Here is a 23,702-nt window from a genome sequence, read left to right on the forward strand (position 1 = left end):
TGTTTTTCTAAGTATAATACACATTCATTTTGTTACTGTCTTAATTTTTTATATACTTTTCTGTCTTCACACTGCTTATGAGTTCAATTTATAACTAAGCCTTTCTCTCTTATTGTTCTTTTTCTTCTATTCCCAGTCTCTGGCATCTCTTCCATTTTTTTAATCTCTTCCTAGTTCCATTATTTATTTAAATACCTTTTTTTCCTGAATACACATCTGAGATTTCACAGCCTCAGCCACCTGGAGTTAGGGGAGGTAAGAAATCTGGAAGCATAGTCCCATCTCTACCCAGAATATACTCCATATGAAAAGAACTGAGTGTATGTAAGTTTCTAGGGGCCTTTCCCTTTAAAATAGAAGACACTTCTACTCTAGCCCACTCTGCACTTCTTATGTCTTTTGCTAGTCACATGACTATGTGTTTTTTCTTCACCATAACATGCTTTCTTTTTAAAAATAAGCTTTTGTAAAATAAGTGACATATTCTCCCCTGAATCATGTGTGCAAGGCTAATAATAAAGAGAAGTAATATCATGACTGAGATGTTTCCAAGTATCTGAAAAAAGAACTTTAAAATGGAATCAGTTGACCGGAATATGAATAGAAAATTAGTTTTTATGATATATGTGCAAAATATAAATTATTAAATGACTTGTACAGTTCATTTTTTCCATAAAGGTCAATCCAAGTGGATATATCACCAGTTTTATTTCCCACTGAAATAGCAATAAGCTTTTTGTTTGGTTTCTTTTGGTCCCTATCTTAATTCCAGGAATGAAAATCTACTCAGCCAATGTAGATGATATCTTCATCTCTAGTTTAGTGTTTTAGAGGATTATCTATGGTCCTGAGAACTTAAGTCATTTACCCATATTTGCATAGCTAATATCAGAGACAAGACATTATGAATGCAAATCTAACCCTCCATCCACTATCACATACTGCCTCTCTATAGGCTGTAGTTTCAGAAACCTTTATTTTCTTATTTACCTTTGAAAGATTATCACCTCATTAAGATGTTAGTTTCTGTTCATTTTTTAATTTGTCCTTAAGGAAGATAGCTAAATATTTTTACTAGGTAATATCAGAGCTATTATAGAGAAAAAATGTAATTCACGAAAAGCAAATTGTATATAAAAATCATGCCCTGCTTAAATCATTTTTTGGTTTTGATTTGGTTTGGTTCTTGTTTTTGTTTTAGGTTGGCGCTTAACCAGCCTTTAACATTAGCTATATTACCAAACTGCTTCTTTTCCAGCACATAACAAAGGAAACTGCACATCTGAAGTCATGCAGCAGAGGGCACTACATAAATACATAATATTTTGTCCTAATTAAATCATTCTGAATTTCAGAAAGAGTTACAGAATTACTTCATTCTCATAGACAGCAATTTCTAGTATTCATCTGTATTGTAGTTATGGATTTTATTAACAGAATCATGAAAAGGCATTTACCAACAAGTTGAAACAGGGTTTATATAGTCCAGAAAGATTATATTTTTTTTAACTTGGTAAACAAAAATTTACCAAACATTGAATATTGGTATGATAAGGCTTTTCCTGGTCTAAAATAGCAGTTTTTAAGTCAGTCTGCTAGAGTCCACAAATGTTATGAGTGTAAAATATATGAAAACAATAACTGTGCAAACAGCATTTCTGTAGCAAGATGTTATGATGTTTGCACATGATCTAATAGTAGCTTGTCAACTGTTATGATCATAAAACATCTTAAAAACTAGAATTAATCAAAATATGTCCATAAATTGAAAGTTCTTTCAACAATAAACATCCAAAAAGAAACATTTAACATTTCAAACAGAAATTCCCTTTCAAAATAATCTACATCATGTTGCTGATGGTTAATTATCTTAAGTTGATATTAACATGAAAAAAAGAACCCTAAAGATTCAGTACCAATTTAAAATTAGTAAAAATTAAAAATAAGATCCAAAAGGGTAAGTAATCAATCAATCAATAAATGTTTATTAAGTGTCTATTATGCCTCCTGTGCTGAGTACCACATATATAAAAAGAGACAATAGATGGTTTCTGCCCTCAAGGAGTTTACAACTGAATGGGGGAAACAGCATGCAAATAAATATTTACAAAAACAAACTATATACAGGATTAATAAGAAATAATTAACAGAGGGAAGGCATTGGAATTAGGAAGGGTTTGGGAAGGCTTCCTGCAGAAAATGAGATTTTAGTTGAGACTTAAAGGAAGTCAGGGAGGTCAGTAGTTAGAGAAGAGGGAAGAGAATTCCAGGCATGGGAGAGAGCCAGAGAAAATGCCTATTAGCAGAGCCAAGATGTGGAGTAAAGGCAGGGACTTGCCTGAGCTCTCCCCCAAGCTCCTCCAAATACCTTTTTAAAATCACGCTAAACAAATTCAAGAGCAGCAGTACCCACAAAAAAATGGAGTGAAATAAATTTCTAGCCCAAGACAACTTGGAAAGTCAGCAGAAAAGGTCTGTTGTACCAGGGAGAGAGAGGAGCACAGTCTGGCTCAGGTTGCACCAGCACAGATCAGGCCCCTGCAAACCTTGAACAGGCCATAGGAATGACTGAATCAACAGTGGCAGTGGCAGTGGTTGCTTCTGGAGCTCTCAGTCCAGAGATGGTAAGGGGGTCGACCAGCTGGTCAGAAAGAGATTACAAGGGGTGCCTTCCACCACTATTGGTGGAGTTGTGAACTGATTCAACCATTCTGTAGAGCAATTTGGAATTATCCCCAAAGGGCTATAAAGCCATGCATACCCTTTGACCTAGCAATGCCACTACTAGGTCTGTATCCCAAAAGAAATTAAAAAACCAAAAAGCCAAAGGACCTATATGTACAAAAACATTTGTAGCAGCTCTTTTCTGGGAGTAAAGAATCAGAAATTGAGGGGATGACCATCAATTGGGGAATGGCTGGAAAAAGTTGTGGTATGTGATTATGATGGAATAATATTGTACTATAAGAAATGATGAGCAGGATGCTCTCAGAAAAACCTGGAAAGACTTGCATGGGCTGATGCAAAGTGAAATGTACCATGTACAAAGTGACAGCAGTATTGTAAGATGATTAGCTATGAATAACTTAGCTATTCTCAGCAATACAATGATCCAAGACAACTCTAAAGGACTTATAATGAAAAATGCTATCCATACCCAGAGAAAGAACTGATGGTGTCTGAATACAAACTGAAGTATACTTTTCTTTTACTTTATTTTTCTTGGGTTTTTTTGGTCTGTGTTTTCTTTCACAACATGCCCATTATGAATATGTTTTGCATGACCACACACATATAACCTATATCAAATTGCTTGCCTTCTCAGTGAGAGGGGGTGGGGAGGGAAGAAGAGAGAGAATTTGGAACTCAAAATTTTAAAAACAAATGTTAAAAATGTTTTTACATGTACCTGGGGGAAAATAAAATGCTAAAAAAGAAAGAAAAGAAAATGCCTGTTGGCAAGAGAAAGCATGTCTTGTTCTGGAACCACCAGGAGGCCAGTATGTCTGGATGGAAGAGTATGTATTCAGGACTTAGGTGTAAAAAACTGGAAGGATAGGAGGGACTAGGTCATAAAAGGCTTTGAAAGCCAAAAAGTGAGTTTTGTATTTGTTCCTAGAAACAACAGGAAGCCACTGGTGTTTATTAAGTAAGGGGAGTTAGGGGGAGGTTTGACATGTTTGGGCCTGCCATTTAGGAAAATCACTTAAGTGGCTGAAGCAAGGATGAATTAGAATGGAAAGAGACATAAGGCAGGTAGACCCAATAGTAGGAAGTTGCAATAACATGAGGTAAGCTGCACCTTTAGAGTGGGAGTAGTGTCAGAGGAGAAAACAGGGCATACGTGAATGATGTTTCAAAGATGAAGTTGACAAGTCTTGGAAACAGCTTGGGTATGGGGGTGCAGGGCAGAAATAATGAGGAACCAAGGATAGCTTTTAGTTTATGATCCTGAGGGACTGGGAGGATGATGTTGCTCTCTACAGTAATAGAGAAGGTAGGAGTGGGGAAAGGGATTAGGGGAAAATAATATTACTTCTGTTGGGGATATATTGAGCTTAGGATGTCTACTTGACAACCAGTTTGAAATCTCTGAAATGCAGTTGTAGATATGAGATTGGAGGTCAGCTCAAAAATAGAGGCAGGAAAGGTAGATTTGAGAATCATCAGCTTAGAGATAATAATTAAAGCCATGAGAGTTGATAAGATCACTAAATAGTATAGAGGGAGAAGAGAAGAGGGCCCAGGACAGAACCCCATGGTACACTTATGGTTAAAAGGCATGATCTGAAGAAGAATACAGCAAAGAACATAGAAAAGAAGCAGTTAGGTAGAAGGAAAACCAGGAGAGACTGGTGTCCCAAAAACCTAGAAAGAAGAGAATATCAATGAGGAGAAAGTAATCAACAGTGTCAAAGGCTGTGGAGAGGTCAAGGAGAATGGGGATTGAGAAAAGACCATTGGATTTAGCAACTAAGTGATCATTAGGTACTTTGAAGAGAACAGTTTCAGTGGAATGATAAGGTCAGAAACCATCTTATAAGGAGTTAAGAGTAAAGAAAGAAATTGGAGGCACCTATTGTAGACAGCCTTTTCTAGATTAGGTACAAAGGGCAGAAGGGAAATAGGATAATAGTTAGCAATAATGGAAGGAACAAATGAAGGCTTTTTTCAGAATAGGAGAGATGGGCATTTTACAGGGAAGGAGCCAGTAGACAGGGATAGATTGAAAATAAGTGGAAGAGTGGGGATGACAAAATGGTTAATCTGTTGGAGGAGAAAGAATGGAATGGGATCACTTGGACAAGTAGGGACTACCAAGTTTGCCTTGGTAAGGAATAAGTCCACTTCATTGTATGAGACAGGGGTCAAAGAGGAGAAAGTAGTAGATGACACTTGAGAGATAGATGAGGAGGAGGGGAGAAGATGGAGTTTATGATGAATGTCCTAAATTTTTCTATAAAATGTGAGACAAGGTTCTCAGCTAAGAGAGTGGGGGTAGAGGGAGCCCTGCAAGGATTGAAGAGGGATGAAGAGGTTTGGAAGAGTCATTATGGAGAGTGGGATACTGAGTTGATAAGAGAAGTCTAGTAGGATTGTCCAGCAGCAGTGAGGGGCCAGTTGAAATTATGTAACATGAATTTTTATTGGAACTAGTCAGAATAGTTGTGCAACTTTCTCCACCTTTGATCAGCAGCATGTGTGTAAGAGTAATGGGACAAAAGGTGTGATTGATCCAAGGCTAAAGTTTGGTTAGGTGTGATCTATAAGTCATCATTTCACCCATGCAAAGTTAAATATGCATTATTCCATACTTATAGTGATACAATTTGTAACAAGCTTACTTTTTCTCTTCCACACAAAATAATTAGATTAATACACTGATTTGTGTATTTTTGAATAGAGGAAAAGATAAAAAGCATATATGAAATCTAAGGTACAGGATGATAAGATTAAAAACTCAATGTTTTTCTTTCATGCATTATTTGCTGCATCTCATCACTAAGATATAAAATTATATTCAAATTACAAAATGCTAAGAACAAATTCAGCTTTTACTGAAGCACAAGGCAATAAAATGGCCATAGGATCAATTTACTTTAAATTTTCAAGGGATCTCTGGGTTCACCTAATCCAAACTGCTTCTTTTATATGAGAAAATTTTCAGAGAACTAAAATGCATTGTCCAAGTTTATAGAACAAGTTCATGGGCCAGAGATAGAACTCAAAATGCCTCTCTAGTTGACCAGTGACCTTCCCATTTACATAAAAAATTAAATATTATTGTAATTAAGGTATGACCGGAATGATTTTTCTTTTTCCTATGAAAGAGAGATAGGAAAGAAGAGTTGAGTTCCAAATAATAGGGCAGAAATAAATGTTATATGTGAGAAGAAACAAATATTTTGGAACAGATATAGGCAAAGGCTATAATTAGTTATATGAACAATTCTTCTTTAAAAAACACTACACCAAATATTTGCTTCAAATATGACACATTGGACACAGGTAACCTCCTTGAATCAACCAATGAATCAAATGAACGCATAGATACCTCCCTATCTGTGCTTCTTAGAAAGATTGGAAGAAGACAGATGAAGATGTGAAAGGAACTATATATGCTCCCATCCCCCATCACTTTTCCAGTTCCTCTACCTGGGTGGTCTTATTGCAGCTGGTCAGGAATTCATAAATATGTCTCTATAAAAAGGATTCTTGGTAGTAGCTTATAAATGGTGACGTTTTATAAGCAATATTTTTTTTAAATCCCCATTTCATGGGGGAGGGGAAAGGAATTCCTGTAAATTTTCCAAGACTGTAATCCATGTCAAATTTGGGATCGGTTTCTTGAGTCCTAGTCCTGGGCTCTTCTGACCAGGCTATACTGGTCAAGGCAACAGATGTCTGTGGAAAATTAAAAGGGAATGTTCCCCCAAGCTGAGAGCAACAAAAATTATATTCAGGGTTGCTCAATAGAAGCCACCCACTTACTAAGGTTTCAGGAGGAGGAATTTAAAAGATTAGAAAGATTTATAGTCCTAACACATGCTACATCCTTGGGAAACATTCCCTTGTGTTGGGAAGAAAAAAGATTTTGTAATTGTCTCATGTGGATTGCAGCTTAATGTTGATTCATGGGCACATAAGACTTGAGTCACTATACCCAAAGGACAGTTTCCTAAATAGAATAAGGAGAAACAAATTCTGAATCACAGCCTATTTCTTCTTCTTTCTTCTACCTGTGTTATATTTATTAGTATTACTCTGAAGGAGAGAATTTTACTTTCTGTAGGAGTTATTACTTTTTGGTGAGAGAAGCCAATGCTTTTGGAGAAGATTAAATACATACTTAGAACAGGTTTTTTAGAAGAGAAATAGGTTAAATCTAAGAAAGATCACCAGAAACTTCCTCCTGCAAATGTCTTCAATGCTACTACTAGCCTGGAGTGACAACATTATATCATTGGCTATATGACAGCCAGTCAGATATGTCAAATAGACATCTCGGATTTCAAATGCCAAAAAAAAAATTCCTTCCTCCCTAAAATCCACTTCTTTTCAAAACATTCCTATTATTGTCAAGGATACTACTTTCCTCCTAGTCACAACCTCTATGTCATCTTTGATACCTCATTCTTATTCATCCTGCATATCCAATTGAGTACCAAGTTTTATTGATTCTATGTTCACAATATTTCTTACATTATTTTTATCTACTTACGTGGCCACCTCCCTACGTCAACCCTTTATCACCCGTCACCTTAACCATTGGAAAATACTTCTAATTGGGTCTACCCCGCTACAGTTTTTCAATGCTGTAAATCATCCTCTACATCGTTAAAAAAAAAAGTCACATTAAAAGCATAAATCTCTTCATATCATTCCCCTCCTCAATATATTTCAGTAGCTTTCTATTACCTCTAGTTCAAATATCAATCTTTCTATTTGGTATTTAAGTCCTTCCCAACCAGACTCCATCCTATATTCCAGGGCTTACTATATATTGCTCTCCACCCATTTTATAGTCTAGCCAAGTGGGACTTTCAGCTGTTCCTCATGCCACATGAAGTTTCTTCTCCCATCTCCCTAATTTGGTCTAAGCTATCCTCCATTCTTGGAATTTATACCCCTTCATCTCTGCTTTATAGAATTCCTAGATCCATTCAAAGTTGAGCTCAAATATAACTTTCTATATGAGACCTTTCCCAATTTTATCGAATACTTGTAACTCTTCCCAAAAATTGCCTTCTGTATTTTGCAAATACTTAAGCAACTAGGTGGCACAGTGGAAAGACTGCCAGCACTGGAGTTAGAAGAGCCCGAGTTGAAATTTAGCCTCAGACACTTACTAGTTGTGGGACTCTGGGCAAGTCACTTAACCCTGTTTACTTCAGTTTCCTCACCTATAAAATGAGCTGGAGAAGGAAATGGCAAACCACTCCAGTATCTTTGCCAGGAAAACCGCAAATGGAGTCACAGAGAGTCAGACATGACTGAAATGACTCAACAACAGCAACATGTAAGTCAATGTTATTTCACTGTATAGAATGTTAGCTCATGGATGCAGGGCCTATTTCATTTTTGTCTTTATATTCACAATGCCTAACACATAATAGCTACTTAATAAATGCTTATTTACTGATTGTTGATAGATTCCTGATGTGATTGTTAGAGGAGAGGACCACAGTTTGACATGCAGTGGCATGAAAGACCAAGTTTCAAAAGGTTCAAAAAAAGAGTGCTTAGAATATAATGGCCTAATATTCTGCTGGGAAGATTGGCGCAAGAAGGATGGAGCTCACAGGAAAGGAATCATTAAGAGATAAATAAAAATTATTTCAATGAGGGAGAAAAAAGTGCTTAAAGAAATTGATATGATTGCACAGAAGACTTATTGAATAACTTTGATTTTAAAAGACATTAACAACATGTAAAGATGATGAAAACATAGAGGAGCACAATTCTATATCTCACATTTAAATACTGTCAGGAGCCCTATAACCTAGAGGGATTTTTTGGTTGTTTTTCTTGATTTTTTAAGCTATGAAAGGCAAGAGAAGGTTTAATAAGGGAAAACAAAGAAAAGTCAGAAGGCCTAGCACCTCTAATGTATTTATTTTGTTTTCTCTCTCCCAAGGACAATGAAGTTTGTTCTAGGAAGGATATAACAATGGTCAAAGATAAGTTGAAAATGAAATTAAGTGGAGGAAATGATAAGAGGGTACTTGATTGTCTCTCTTGACATCCAGTTAAATGATTCTAAGGTAAGCCTGTTGGCCCTGGAATTAGAAGATTTGCTTCTGACATTGTGTAACCTTAGACAAGTCACTTAACCTGCCTGATACTCAGTGTCATCATCTGTAAAATGGCAGAAGTAAAGGAGAGAAGGTCCAGATGCCCTCTGAGGTTCCTTCAAGCTCTATATCTATGGTTTTATCGACTATATATCATCAGACTGAAAGAGCTTATAAAAGAGATTGTTGAATTGTCTTTTTCTTTTATTGTTGAAAGATCATTGAGATCACAAAAGGTACCACAGGCTTCCAGGAAGAAAAATGTCGCATTTTTTACAAGGAAAATTTTGTAGTACTACAATATTTAGTCCATTGAGCTGGACTTCCATTCCTGGCAAAAATAGGACACATTGAAAGGCTGAAGCAAATTTAAAACCACTTTTTTGCTAATATTGTGACTTGGTTCTAGCCTTGAGTATTCCTCTCCTTTCTGATTTTCCAAATCTAGGACTATCTGGATAAATTCATAGCCAGAGAGATAGACATATCATAGGATTGTTAGGGCATAAAAAGTCTCAATTTTCAAATAGAAATCGAAATGAATTTTGATAATTCTTTCTAAGCTTACCAGCATGTGAAGGTGTTGGGGTTTTTTTCTTAATAAATCATGTTGATTCTCATTTATTTATTGATGAATGCTAAATGAAGATGTTACTTTAAGATCAACTCTGGAGTGTATATCAAACCAACTATCATAATACACATGGAAAAGAAATCTTTCTCATAAAATTTATTTTGGTGTATCTAGAGAAAACTAAGTGGCATAGTAGGGTAGAGCTCTTGACTTGCAATCTGGAAAATTTGAACTAAAATCCTGCTACAGATACTTATTGGTGATGTGAAGATGGCTAAATTGCTTTATCTCTATCAGTCTCAGTTGCCTTATCTGTAAAATGGGAGTAATAAAAGTCCCCAAATAACAAGTTGTCAGGATGGGTCAAATGAGATCATATATTCCAAGAACTTTGCAAACTTTAAAGTGCAATACAAATATTAGTCATTATTATCTCAGTTACTTCAGCCATAGTATATTTTAGTAAGAAACCTGGCATAGTCATTAGAAAGCTGGCCTCAAAGTCAACCAGACCTGACACATAATGGTTGTGGGACCTTAGACAAGTCATTTTACCTCTCAGTGCCAGGTCTTCACAGTCTTCTAAAACTGTGATGTACAAGGTACCAATTGGTAAGAGCTTCCTCACAGAGTTCCTTATGTGGTTAAAATCACAGGTGCAGTTTTAAAAAGTATCATTTCATTAGTATTTAGTATCTGCTTGGGACCAGAGCTGTGAGTTCCCCGGTAACTGCATTTAATCAGTCTTTGTGTTCACCAGCTTAATTTCTAGGAATACTGTGAGAATTACAAAAAAAAAAAACTACCAGACAGACTATTAAATATATATTCTATAGGATAAAGGCAAACATCTCAATATTACTTCTCCCCAAAATAGCAGATGCTTGAGGCCAACCTAGCAAAAAGATACAAAAACTGATTTACTCATGAGATTTTTTTTTCAAAAATAAATACTCATTAATTATATTTGACAAATCCTAGAAGATTGTAATTATAATTGCTGACATTTACATATCATTGTAAGAGCTTTACATGCATTATCTCATTTGATTTTCACAAATGTTCTGTGAGAAAGGTATTATAGGCATGATTATTCCCATTTTACAGATTGGAAACTGGGCATCAGAGAAGCAAAGTGAATTACCGATGGTCACACAGTAAGTATCACAGCCAGGTCTGTTAGGCTTCAAGTTCAGCTGTCTTTCCACTACATTATAAAGATAGTGGTGAAAGCACATTCTCTTATAGCAATGACCTAAATTAACTCTATTCAGTGGCTTAAAGTTATGATTTATTCAAAGGACACTATGATTTGCACTTACTCTCTTTCCTTCCACAAAATTCTCTGAGACTCGTCCAAATGAAACTTCAGAGTCGAAATCTGTGTTAGTTCCTTCTCCAAAGGTTGTGCTACATTATCTAGCCTCAGTGCAGGCTTTGTCACACAGCTGCCAGAAAGACCTTTTCTGAAGAAATCAGGGCCTTTTAAATCCAAATTCTGGTTGAATCTTACTGGGTTGGCAACCATTTCTATTTCCTAGAGAGAAAAATATAAAGACACATACTTAGCCAAAGTAAAACTAATTTACTAGATTATTTAATGTCTGATATCATAATTATCTCAGGAGAAATGTGGAGAAAAATCATAAGGCACATTTTTGTAGTTGAGAATATTCAAAATAAAATTAATATCTTCTCAGTGAACAAAGTTGTTCTTTGGTTAGTTTTGTTGGGGCTTGTGTTAGGACTTCCCCATTGCTCTGGGGAATTTCAAGTGTGGAAAATCACTTCACTTATGCAAATCCTCAATTCAATGGTGACATACCAGCTGTGTCAAAATTGAGTAGAAATGAGAGCTGCTAAATCAAACATAAGGATCTCTGTACATACAACAACGAAGACAACAAAAAACCCACATATTTTTTGTTTTATTTACTTTTTATTTATTTATTTTTAATTTTTAATACTTCTCAATTACATTTTAATCTGGTTTGGCTTTACGGCAGGGCCATAATTGGACACTTCTGAGTTACCCTCTTAGTTTGTTCCCTACAACACTGGGGGTAGGGGTGTCTACATGGTCACATTTGTAAGGGAGAAAAGAAGAGCCAGAATATGACTAACAACTGAGGAGAACACAGAAGAATTGATGGTGATGGTAAGGATGAAGATTTTGAAGATGTGAGGAACAGGGAGAGATAGAATAAGGGAATATTATGATCAGATAGGGAAATTTCAGCATTCTTGATAATGGAAGTAAAACATTCATGAGTAATGGGACAATCAGGGTAAAATCATCTCTATATGATTGAGAAGCAGCAAAGGTCATGGAAGTTGAGGTTGATGTTTTTGAGGAAACATAAGCATATTAAAGTCCCCAAGTCAGTGTATGGTTCAGTACTAGAATGAACAAAACTTATTCATCTTATGTGTTAATGGCAACAAATATTGAACATGCCACATATATGTAACACTTGAATATATATATATGTTATGAATTTAAACCGAGAAAAAGGAATTTGTTAGTATCTGAGCTCACATATCTATATACACTACAAGATAATATAAATCAATACATTAGAACTTTTAAAAATAGTATGTGGAGGCAGTAGTGCTTAATTTTACTCTCTCTTTTCTTCATAAGAAGAAATATGTACTTGTCACTCTGTGCAATAATTGTCAAATAACAAATGGGATGTGTGTAATGCACTAAGCAACATAGTAAGCAGAGATAATTCAGGCATGGCCCTTCTCATTTTGCTCAGAGCTGGCAAAGGAAGCTGCGCTAAATCAGAACAGCTGCTTAAGGCTTCTTTTACATCTGATGGTGATTCATTTCCCCTGATTCCTGAAGACATTTCAGACTTTGATACTTCCTGAATTTATTCATATTTAAATATATTTTATTTATATTGTAAGTGAATTGAGGCAATACCCCTCTCCTTTTCTGCTGCCTTCCCACACAAAATGGTTTCTCATGTGTCCTATTAACAAATTGACAAATGTTAAGTGAATTAGAATCTCATAATTTCTTCTATAAGCATACTCTTTGCTCTACTCATTTAATTCATCAGTATCTATTAAACAACTCATGGTTAATGGAATCTCATTGTTACAAGGAAATACATAATTTCATAATTTAATAGAACACAAGTGGCAGGGCACTCTACTGCAAACCACATCTAAAAAAAAGAATGCAGCACATCTAACAAATGTTCACCTAATTGTTGCTTCAAGACCTCCAATGGGGAGAGTCCATACCTCTTCAGGCAAGAAAATCATTTTACTTTCAGACAGTGCTAAGTATTTGGAAGCTTTTTTTTCCTTACCTCAAACTTTAACATGCCCCTTCACAACTTCTACCCATTGTTCCTACATCTATCCTCCTGCCCCGTGCAAAAAAAAAAAAAGGAAAGGAAAAATAAGTCTAATCTGTTTTCTATGTACATCTTGTCAAATACATTAAAACTATCATCCCCCACATTCCATAGCCTTCTCTTCTCTAAACTAAATAACTACAATACCAACTCATCATTATATTCCATGAACTAAAAACCTTTCACCATTTTACTCTTCTCTCCAGGACATTCCAGCTTATCAATATTACTCTCTTATTGTTGTTCATTCATTTCACTCATGTCCAACTCTCCGTGACAGCACTTGGAATTTTCTTGGTACTGGAGTAGTTTTCCATTTCCTTCTCCAGCTGATTTTACAGATGAGGAAAGGAGGTAAATGGTTAAGTGATTTGCCCAAGGTCACACAGCTAGTAAGAGTCTGAGGCCAGATTTAAACTCAGTAAAATGAGTCTTCCTGACTCTAGGCTGAGCACCATTTTACTCTTCTCTCCAGGACATTCCAGCTTATCAATATTACTCTCTTATTGTTGTTCATTCATTTCACTCATGTCCAACTCTCCGTGACAGCACTTGGAATTTTCTTGGTACTGGAGTAGTTTTCCATTTCCTTCTCCAGCTGATTTTACAGATGAGGAAAGGAGGTAAATGGTTAAGTGATTTGCCCAAGGTCACACAGCTAGTAAGAGTCTGAGGCCAGATTTAAACTCAGTAAAATGAGTCTTCCTGACTCTAGGCTGAGCACTATGCCACCTAGCTGCCCTCTATTGTTACTCTAGAATGTGATTAATTATAGCATATTCTCAATGTTATGCAGAATACTATTACTGAATAGCATGTTATAATATAGACCTAAAAAGCTAAGTACAAACAATAGTAATTCTGATCTTAATTCCATTAGATTCATATGCACACCCATACTTGCTACCCCTTCCATGTGATCCCTATTACCTTTAACTTCCCTAAAGTCCCACAGAATAGCTTAAATTTTAGAAGTGACATTATACATTTTTCTATATGCTAAAGTATATTTTCAGAGAGAGTATTGAACAGAGATAGAAGAAAGTGATATATAATGACCCCTTAATGAAGAAACCTGCAGTTACTTCTGGCCTTCTCATTCCATAGGATAATTCTAAATACTGTTTATATAGTTCTCCCCTACTCTACACCCAATTGCCACCGCAGACGAATGGAAGTGGGCCATATAGTACTACAGGGAATTTTGTATTTTTTGTTTGTTTAAGCTTTATAGGTCATTCCATTATGTTAATTTAATCAGGCTAAATGGAAAGTATCTATATTGCTTTTTTAATACAACGAAAACTAAATTACGTTTAAACTTATTTTAAAAAGAAAAAAAACTGAAAAATGACCATTAGAAGATGATATTATCCTATGACAATTGCCCCTTACCTTCTTGCTTATATCTTCTTTTAGATAAACCTGTATTTTTCCCAAATTGATCCCAGGAGTACCACATTCCTCAGAAGCCACAGGAAATTGAGCTTCCTGTGGACAGGAGCCTTCCACAAGCCCAGACTTCTCCTTCCAGATGACTTCAGCATCCAGTGCTTCCTTTTCATTTAGTGAACTTTGTTTCTTTTTGAGGGCACTCAATTCCTTCATTGCCATCTCTAATTTTATTCTGAGCTGCCGTCCTTCCTCCCTGGCTTTATTCCTTTCTATTCTCACTTTGCTCCATTTCTCTCTCCAGTTGGCAGTGCAATCTGACCACCAGCGCATGGTCTTTTCCATCTGCGCAGCTCTAGCCTTGACTTCTTCAAGTTCTCGAACTCGAAGCTCTTCACAGATATCCCAGTCATTGCTGCTGTAGGAGTGAGCATAGAAGTTCCGGGCACCATGTGAATTCAGGCCTTGGGGTGGTAAGTAAGAATTACAGGGGTCACGTAGTGGTGAGGCAGGTGCTACTGATTCACAAGGTGATCTCAGCGAAGATTGCTGGAGCTTAAAAATTTGTGTTTCTTCAATTAATTTGTGGATGGAATCGAAATTCATTTTTCACTGCTTAAGGCCTTTAAAAGAGAGAATAACAGTACACATTTAGTCTAATGGCTATGATATCCAGATTTATTCAGCAAAAAGTAAAATTTAATAACATCACATGTAACACCAAGAATATTATTTCACTGGGTAAAATAAGGAAATGCAAATTTTTATGGATTTAGTACTCATCCTCTCCCCTAAAGAAATTCATTCAAATTAAATATGTTTAAAAATCAAATAGGAAGGAATGCTATCTTAATTGTTATGGCACACAACTAGTTCAGTATTCCTCTGCCTGGAATGTATTCTATCTCCTTTCTTCTCATTAGTCCTAAGTTTCCTTTGAAGACTGAATTCAAATCTCTGTTCCATAAATGAAGTCTTTCCCAATTTCTGTGCATGTGATCTTTCCCACTATATTGTGTACTACTTATGAATTCTATTATTCATTTTGCACTTATTGATTAGACCTTGAAATGTAACTTATTGTTTTAGGTATATTTTTGAGGAAGCCCTGACTGTTTATGAAAAAAGTCTAGCCAATATAAAGCAGACGGCATAAGGAAGAGATCAAAAGAGCCTCAAAACCCCCTTACCTAATAATCATTTGATTTGTTAGTGCAATGAATGAAGAGACATAGAAGCTAAAAGAATCACTCACTTAAAATATAATATAGAATTAGATTTGGGGAGAAACTTATGGATCATATAATCTAAAACTTCATTTTACAGATAAGGAATCTGAGGTCCATAGAGGTCAAGTGACTTAGGCAATGTTATATGGGTACTAATTTCAACCCAGGTGCACTGACTCCAAATCTTTCTACTGTACCACACTGCCTTGAATACAAATTGTTTTTTTTTTTAAGTTTTAAAAGTGGGTGACAGTAGACAGTTTTCAGTATTGTCTCACAAAATAGAAAATTAACAAGTAGAAGTCAAAATGAGCCAGTGGAAAGGGTAGCATGAGATCTAACTTAAATGGATCATCCCCAAAACATTAATGAAACTATAAAGATGACAACAAAGATGTAGAAAATAGAGTAGATTTGCCACAATTTCTGTTGTGACCTATTCTCAAAACTAATGATAGTGGAAATACCATCTTTAGGCAGACACTCAGTATTGGATGTGCTATATAAGAATGTTAAAGTGGCACTTAGGAAGTTGAGCCAAATTAATCAAAAATATTTACAATGTTCCACAATAGAAGCTTCCATAGCCTCTACTTGAGAATTCCCTTTGACAAGAAGTGAGAAATCCATTCCATTTGGCAGTAGTTCAAAACATTAGGAAGTTTTTCCTTCTCTTAAGTATAAATTGCATCTTTTGCTTCAAATTCATTATTGATTTATACACTTTCTTTTATTTTTTTGAAAGTTGGGATAAGAGAGGAATGTACTGGGAGAAAAGAAAGGGAGAGGTAGAAAAGGGGTAAATTATCTCACATAAAAGTGACAAGAAGAAGCAGTTCATTGGAAGGGAAGAGGGGGTAGGTGAGGGGGAATGAGTGAATCTTGCTCTCATCAGATTTGACTTGAGGAGGGAATAACATACACACTCAATTGGGTATCTCATCCCACAGGAAAGAAGGAGGAAGCGGATAAAAAAGGGGGGATGATAGAATGGAGGGCAGATGGGGGGAGGAGGTAATCAAAAGCAAACTCTTTTGAAAACGGACAGGGTCAAGGGAGAAAATTGAATAAAGCGGGACTGGATAGGAGGGAGCAAACTATAGTTAGTCTTTTACAACATGAGTATTGTGGTAGGGTTTTACATAATGATACATGTGTGGCCTATGTTGAATTCCTTGCCTTCTTAGGGAGGGTGGGTGGGGAGGGAAGAGGGGAGAGAATTTGGAACTCAAAGTTTTAAAAGCAGATGTTCAAATAAAGGTGTTTTTGCATGCAACTGGGAAATAAGATATACAGGCAATGGGGCAAAGAAATCTATCTTGCCCTATGTGAAAGTAAGGGAAAAGGGGATGGGGGAGGGAGTAGGGTGACAGAAGGGAGGGCTGACTGGGGAACAGCACAATCAGAATATATGCTATCTCAGAGTGGGGGGAGGGTAGAAATGGGGAGAATATTTGTAATTCAAAATCTTGTGGAAATTAATGCTGAAAACTAAAAATATTAAATAAATAATAAAAAAATAAAAAAAAGAAAGTTGGAATATTTGCCCATCTTCATTGCAGTGGAACCTCTTGCATTTTCTATTATCCTTAACATCACTGATCTTGAGTAATCATATATGCAGCTTCTTTTAGTTACCCAGGATACAAATTACGGAGAAAAAATTTTTTGAACTCTATAAAGTTGGCAAAGTATTCTCTTTCTCTTTAGTTATGTTGGATTTTAATTAAATACAAGATGACATACTGGATAGGCCAATCTATTGGGAGTCAGGAGACTCAGTTCCAGTTCTAAATTTATTCAATAAATGTTTGTTGATGATGATCAATGACCTTTCACTGAGAACCCAAGTGAAAGACTATATTTATCCCTGCTCAGTGTTCTAGAAGCATAAGATATTTTGACATCTTAAATCTGTCTTCTAGTCTATTAACTAGTTAACTAGGGTTATCTGAAATTTAAGTGAACATTAACTTCATCCAAGGAATTGGTAATAATGTGAAGTAGCACAGGGACAAGTCAAGCCCACATCCCTAGAATATTCCACTAAAGACCATGTTAATATTAAACCATTGACTACTCTTTGAGTCTGACTATATTATCATTTCAGAACCTACTGAACCCTATTTAATCCTTTGACAAGACAGCATCCCTTCCTTTTTGTTTTTCTCCTTTGCTAACATCTCCTTTGTTGCTTCATCATTGTTTAGAGGTGATCCTGAAATCTCAAAGGCTATGTCAATATAGCACAAGCATTAGGAGGTCTTAGTTTCCTAAAAATAAGTCCTAGAGGATAAGCCCACAAGGAAATGTTTGTCATCCAAAGACCAGACTAGCAATGTTAAAAAATTTAAAAAAAGATGATAGCTAGACAGACAGATAAATAGAGGTATAGATACAAATGATATGGGTAAAGATATAGGTGGCATAGATATTGATATAGATACATTTTATGTGTGTGTCGGTGTGTGTGTGTGTGTGTGTGTGTGCACTCTATGTTTTGATCCAATTTCATATCATAGTTCGGACATTAGGAATCATTTATGCGCTTGATTTTCTACTGTGGATAGTTGGCTAGAACTCACTTTTCAGTAATCACGGATCTCATTTAGATGTGTCGGCAATGTTCCAAGACATGAGGAAGTTAGCACAATAAAATCTGCAACCAGAAGTAGCTGGAGAATATCAGCACTTATGGTAAATCCCTCTTTAACTGAGACTGTCATGATGATGTCAAATACATTTGACAAGTAAGATTCTTTGTCTCACTTTGATATTAACAATCAGAGGGTTATCAAGCAAAGTTATTTCTTGTATTACATTCTTTCAAGGAATTCTATATCACTTTAACATAACAATAAGAAGAAATTTTAATATATATATACATATATATATATATATATTTCTTTTGGGGTAGAGGAGAGTGTCTTGACCTATGATTTTACTGATGCAGGAAATTCTTACTGAGGAAGCTCCCTTTACCAATGCTAATCAGTATCCATGTTGCAACTTATAATATTGGAGAATTTCCTAGGATTCTGAGAAACTACCTTTGCAGAGTCACATTTGTGTCAGAATATGATTCAAAGGCAAAACTTGTACACAGGTCCTGGGGGATTTGAGGTAAGCTCTCTATCTATTCTTCCATAATACCTTTACTAATGTAATAATATTCTAGATAATAATTCTAATAATAATTTAGAATTGTGTTAAAAAGAGAACTCAAGCTCACTTGTCTATAGTTTGAAGAATCTCTAAAGTCTTTTCCAGTGTTAACCTTCTTCAAATCTATGAATATATTCTAGTGTCATAAAATAGCTAATATTCCTTCTTAAATAGCTAATATACCATCTAGCAGAGAATCTTAGAATAATCTTCAGTGTATAGAATACCATATTAGAAATACTTCCTTTCAAGTACAGGAGGAAATGGACAAACTAAACTTGTCTCTAATATACTGAAGAAATATTCCCCCAATGCTATCCTCCATGAAGAAGTACCAGTCCAACATTTATTTGAAGTTTTGTGGGAATTTGAAATCTGTATGGCACAATAAATCTCCAGGATCTTAATTCAAATTAATTTCCTTTTCTTTTCATTTCTCATGCCATTTGCTCTAAATTTAATTGTTCTAATTCGAGTTCCTCTTCTTTTTATACTTAGTTAAAAGAGCTATGAGATGGGAGAAGCAGTTTACTACTAGCAGTTAAGGAGCTTTACAGTGTTAATACTAGTTTTTCAATTCTCTTTGCTAATAAGCTCCAAATGCATATAATGAATCTAATACCCATTCTTCTGATATCTATCTCCGCCTCTCCTACAACTATCTCCTTGTTACCTATAGATCTGTATACTACCTAGCAGAATTTTTTATGTTGCATTATAATTGGAGAAACAAAATGAATATAACATGAACTTCTGTGTTTACCAGCAAAATCAGATAGATATACCAGATAAAATTTTATTGTCAACCATCTAATCAGATGACATTTTCTACACATATACTCTATATACACCTTTGCTCTCATTTTTGTATTCATTTCATTATGTTTTAGATCACAAATATCTTTTCTATAACCAATCCATTTTTTGCACTAAATGAAATTCTAATGGTCCTGATTCCCTTGCCAGGCTAACCTTAATTCAGTGGAACAGAGCCTATCTGATGTAAAATGAATATCACTTTCAGGTGTTGAAAACTCACATTTTAGCAAGTGAGCTGGACCTGTTCCAAAACCATTCACCCCTGAGTATAATGAGATGGACTTATGGTTGCAATCTTTTTGTTAGCCTTGGTATATATGCAATCATATTTGAATAGATATTGATTTTTAGTTATTTTTCCATTCATTTGCTGTAATTTGGGGGTGATTGTGATGTATCATACAAATTTCCAGATCCATATATGTATCATGACCAATACCCCTCTTAAAAAAACAGATAGACAGAAAAATACTCCTAAGGAGGACAAATAAATATCACTTGCCTATGTAAAAGAGTACGTAACACCTATTAAGGGACCTTCTTTTAATGAGACATCTGACATGTGGCAGTCATTTTTATGAGGGTATTAAACTCAAATTTATCAACTCTATACTTTAAAATTAACCAGTATCATAAATTGTGACATATTATAAAATATCTCATTAACTTTTATTCCATTGATGATTTGCAGACACTGTAATTGGATGCTGGTATATTAGGATTTTGCCTACCAATTAGCTTTATACTTTTCACAGCTGACTAAATAAGAAATGAGTTGGTTCTCATCATTCAGTATTTGGATTCACATCATTTCTCCTACTCTAAATATTTGCACTAAAAGGGTAAAATGGATCTCTTATTTAATTATCTAATCTATCACAACAGGATACTCACCTCATTGTATATTTGTTGAAACTCATTTATTTAAGAATTATATTTCTATCCTGCATAATTAACATGACTAAGCTCTTTACATGAATATAAACATTTTATTAAAAGTATATGTTTGTGGTAGTATAAGTCCTTAAATGAGAGTCTATCAGAGAGCAGTCTATTCTTGCTATTTGTTAGTGATGCTACATTTACTTTTTAGAGTCTTTATAAAGCTAAATTTAAATGCATCACATGCACTATATGTGTATGTACATACATACATTTGAAATATATATATGTATACATATATTGTATATGTGTGTATGTATATACAGAGAAAGAGAGGGAGCAAGAGAGAGAGAGAAAAAAAGATTGTGGAATACTACATAAAAAATCAAAGTGAGGAAAAACTGGGTCCTGTCTCTGACATATACTGGTTATTTAACCTTTCAGTGGCCCAGGATATTAGGACCTTAAGTTGCAGAATAGTTGCAGATCTGCAAGGATAGAGGGACTCCCCTACCCTGGTGAAATCACAGGTCCAAAACCTTCAAAATTATTGCAACAATTGTAAAAATTTTCTGACGGAAAAGGAGAATGAAATTAACAATAATACCTAGCAAAAAAAAATAGCATGACAGATAAAGACAGAGTACATATTATCCCCATCATCCTGTCTACTATTGGAGTTTTCCTGAAGATGCTTTCATTGAGTCTACAGGGAATGGGTATATATCCCATTAATCTTATTCAGTTACAGAAAGCAGAAATGTTATTCTTCCATTCAATAGTCCACAGAACATTAAATATTAAACAAAAATGAAAGGGTAGTGGTTTGTCCCTAGACTATTTCTATCTCAATTCTATTTTTAAAATATGAGGTGCTAAAAAAAATTATATAGCACTGGAGATTTACCAAGCATTTTAATCAAAGCAACATTCATAATTAAGTCATGCATTATTGCTACTCTTTTTACTGATAAGAAAAACTGAGTCAGATAGTTTCCATGACTTGCCCACTTATGCACCTAGAAAGAGTAAGTTCTAAAATTTGAAAAAAAAAGTCTTCTGATTCTAAGTCTAGTATGTTTTCCAATTGACAACTGGGTTTCTAGAAAGGAGTTATTTAAATATTAATGTTAAGCAATATTAATGATATTTAATGGGAGATATCAGAAAAGTAAAGTCTTAATTTAACATGTATTAATTTATTTATTTTTTTATTTATTTAACATGTAGATGTAGCAATTTTTTAAAATATACATCAGTTTTCACCAAAACCCATGTTTGCCATCAGCATAAACACAGTAGAAATATGACCATTACCACATTGTGCCCACTTAAGTCAAAGATCAGTTGGACAAATCAAATATCTCTGCCTCTACCCCAGGAGTGAAGAATTATAAATAACCAAAGTTGATCCCTTGATAGCCACTATCCTTCAAAAAATGAATGAAGGACAATATCTAACCATGGATCCCTACCTAAGATCCTACCCTGATATTGGGATTTCATGTGGCCTCTCTGAGACTTGAAGTTCTATCTGGTAACCTAGACAAACCTATCTATTCATTGTTCCAGAGGAAGCATGTCAGCCACTGTAATTAGCTTCAGTGGAACTAACCAGAATATGTGGAGCTTTCACCATGGGCATCTGTCTTAGATCTAGCCTTACTGAACATGAGGAAAAAAGTAGGGTTTTCCCCAGTGCCCTTGAGAAAGTTAGCTTTCAAAATGCCATAATTCTTTGTTAGCCATTATCAAGCAATATCTTAGCTGGTTTCCAAAAATAAAATGCTTTTGTAATAAAACTAATGAGCTTCAAATACTGTTTGTCATGTCATAATGAATGCAAAACTTAGAGTCGGGAAAATTGAGTTCAAATACAACTCTAAAATTTGTTATCTTGGGAAAATCACCTTCTCTGAAACTGTTTCTTTATCTGAAATTTGGGGATAGTGGTAACTGTAATATTGACCTTATGGAAATATTGGAGGATAAAAAAGATAACATTCATATGGTGGTTTGCAAGCCTTAGCATTCTATTTAAATATTAGCTATTATTATCATATACTTTCCACTGAAGTATTTCTTAGAAATCTGACAAAGAACAATTTGTCTACAAAAAAAAAAAATGGGACTAACAGATTCCAAATTGGATTCCAAATAACAAAGTTGTTCCCTCACTTTTATATATAAGCATGTGGCACAAAATCTCCATAAGATTTTGGTAGAATCCTGATCATTTAGCAAGACCCGCTAAAAGCAAAGTACTGTGTGCAACCATCTCCCTATGTGAATTACCTCATTTAAAACTAAAACCTTTTACTACTCTATGGGAAATTAAACTGGTGAAGGTCAACATATCTGCCAGCCGGGTTGGTTAGTAGTGCTGAAAAGTCTGTTCATTTAATAACAGAGACTTTTTAATGCATATTCTCCATAGAATACATGGAGAACTCATCAACTCTTGACATTTAATCGTACTGGGTCTCCCAAAAGTCTTAGTGTAGTTTTCAATATTAATAACTACAGAAGTATAAATTCTACAAACTTACAAAAATTACATTTTAAAGACTAATAATTTAATTTTAAGACATTAATGTTTCCAAAATTCAACACAACAACCATCTTGTGCTATATGCCGTGCTAGTGTATTTTTAAAATTTCAAAAATTTTTGAAAGTGGTTGAAAGTATATATTTTGTAATCTTAGGCTTAGGATCATTCAAAGAATAAGACTTTAATGCATGCATGTCAATTTTGATGTGACCTTACAAAGAAAAGTCTAGGTGCCTAAGATCAAGTGGAGCCCCTATGTTACAAAAACAAAGTATACATTTGACTTTATTTGTTGGTAAATTTGTGTAATTTTTCTACTATGGTAAATAATTATAACACTTCAAACATAAAGCGAAGAAAAACCTAAGTGTTTTATGGAAATTAATTCAAAATGTTCAGTTTTATAGGAATAGGATTTGTTGGTACAGATTGTTTAAACTTATTGAAAATAAGTATTTAAGATGAAATGTTATTGATTGATTATTTTTAATTAGATTTTTTATTTTTAGTTTGCAACACTTAGTTTTACATGTGCTTGAGTTCAAATTTTCTTCCCTTCCTTCCCCTCCCCCCTCACCCCCAAGACAGCATGCAGTCTGAAATAGATTCTACATAAACCTTCGCATTAAACTTATTTACATGATAGTCAAGTTGCAAAAAAGAAGTGTGACCAATGAATTAATCATGAGAGAGAAGAAACAAAACCAAAAAAAAAAAAAAAGAGGAAAAAAAAGAGAGCAAATAGTTTGCCTCAGTCTGCATTTAGACTCCACAGTTCTTTCTCTGGATGTAGATAGCTTTTTTCCATCATGAGTCCTTTGGAGCTGTCTTTGAGCCTTTTGTATTGCTGAGGAGAGCATACCAAAGTTCGTCCTTACAGATACCGTATGTCTGTAATTGTGTGTAATGTTCTGCTG

General features: G+C 34.9%; 1 protein-coding gene across 1 annotated transcript in view; it reads right to left on the bottom strand.

The window, feature by feature from the left end:
- Nucleotides 1-23,702, bottom strand: part of CCDC102B (coiled-coil domain containing 102B) — a 797,015-nt gene that overhangs the window by 683,014 nt on the left and 90,299 nt on the right. The window contains exons 2-3 of the mRNA XM_036736648.1: nt 14,142-14,761; nt 10,692-10,906 (exon numbers count right to left, since the gene is read on the bottom strand). Of these exons, the coding sequence (XP_036592543.1) occupies nt 10,692-10,906; nt 14,142-14,744 (818 nt within the window). The 5' untranslated portion in view covers nt 14,745-14,761. The remainder of the gene's footprint in view (nt 1-10,691; nt 10,907-14,141; nt 14,762-23,702) is intronic.

Source organism: Trichosurus vulpecula, chromosome 1, assembly GCF_011100635.1.
Source record: "Trichosurus vulpecula isolate mTriVul1 chromosome 1, mTriVul1.pri, whole genome shotgun sequence".
In the NCBI taxonomy this organism is placed as follows: Eukaryota; Metazoa; Chordata; class Mammalia; order Diprotodontia; family Phalangeridae; genus Trichosurus; species Trichosurus vulpecula.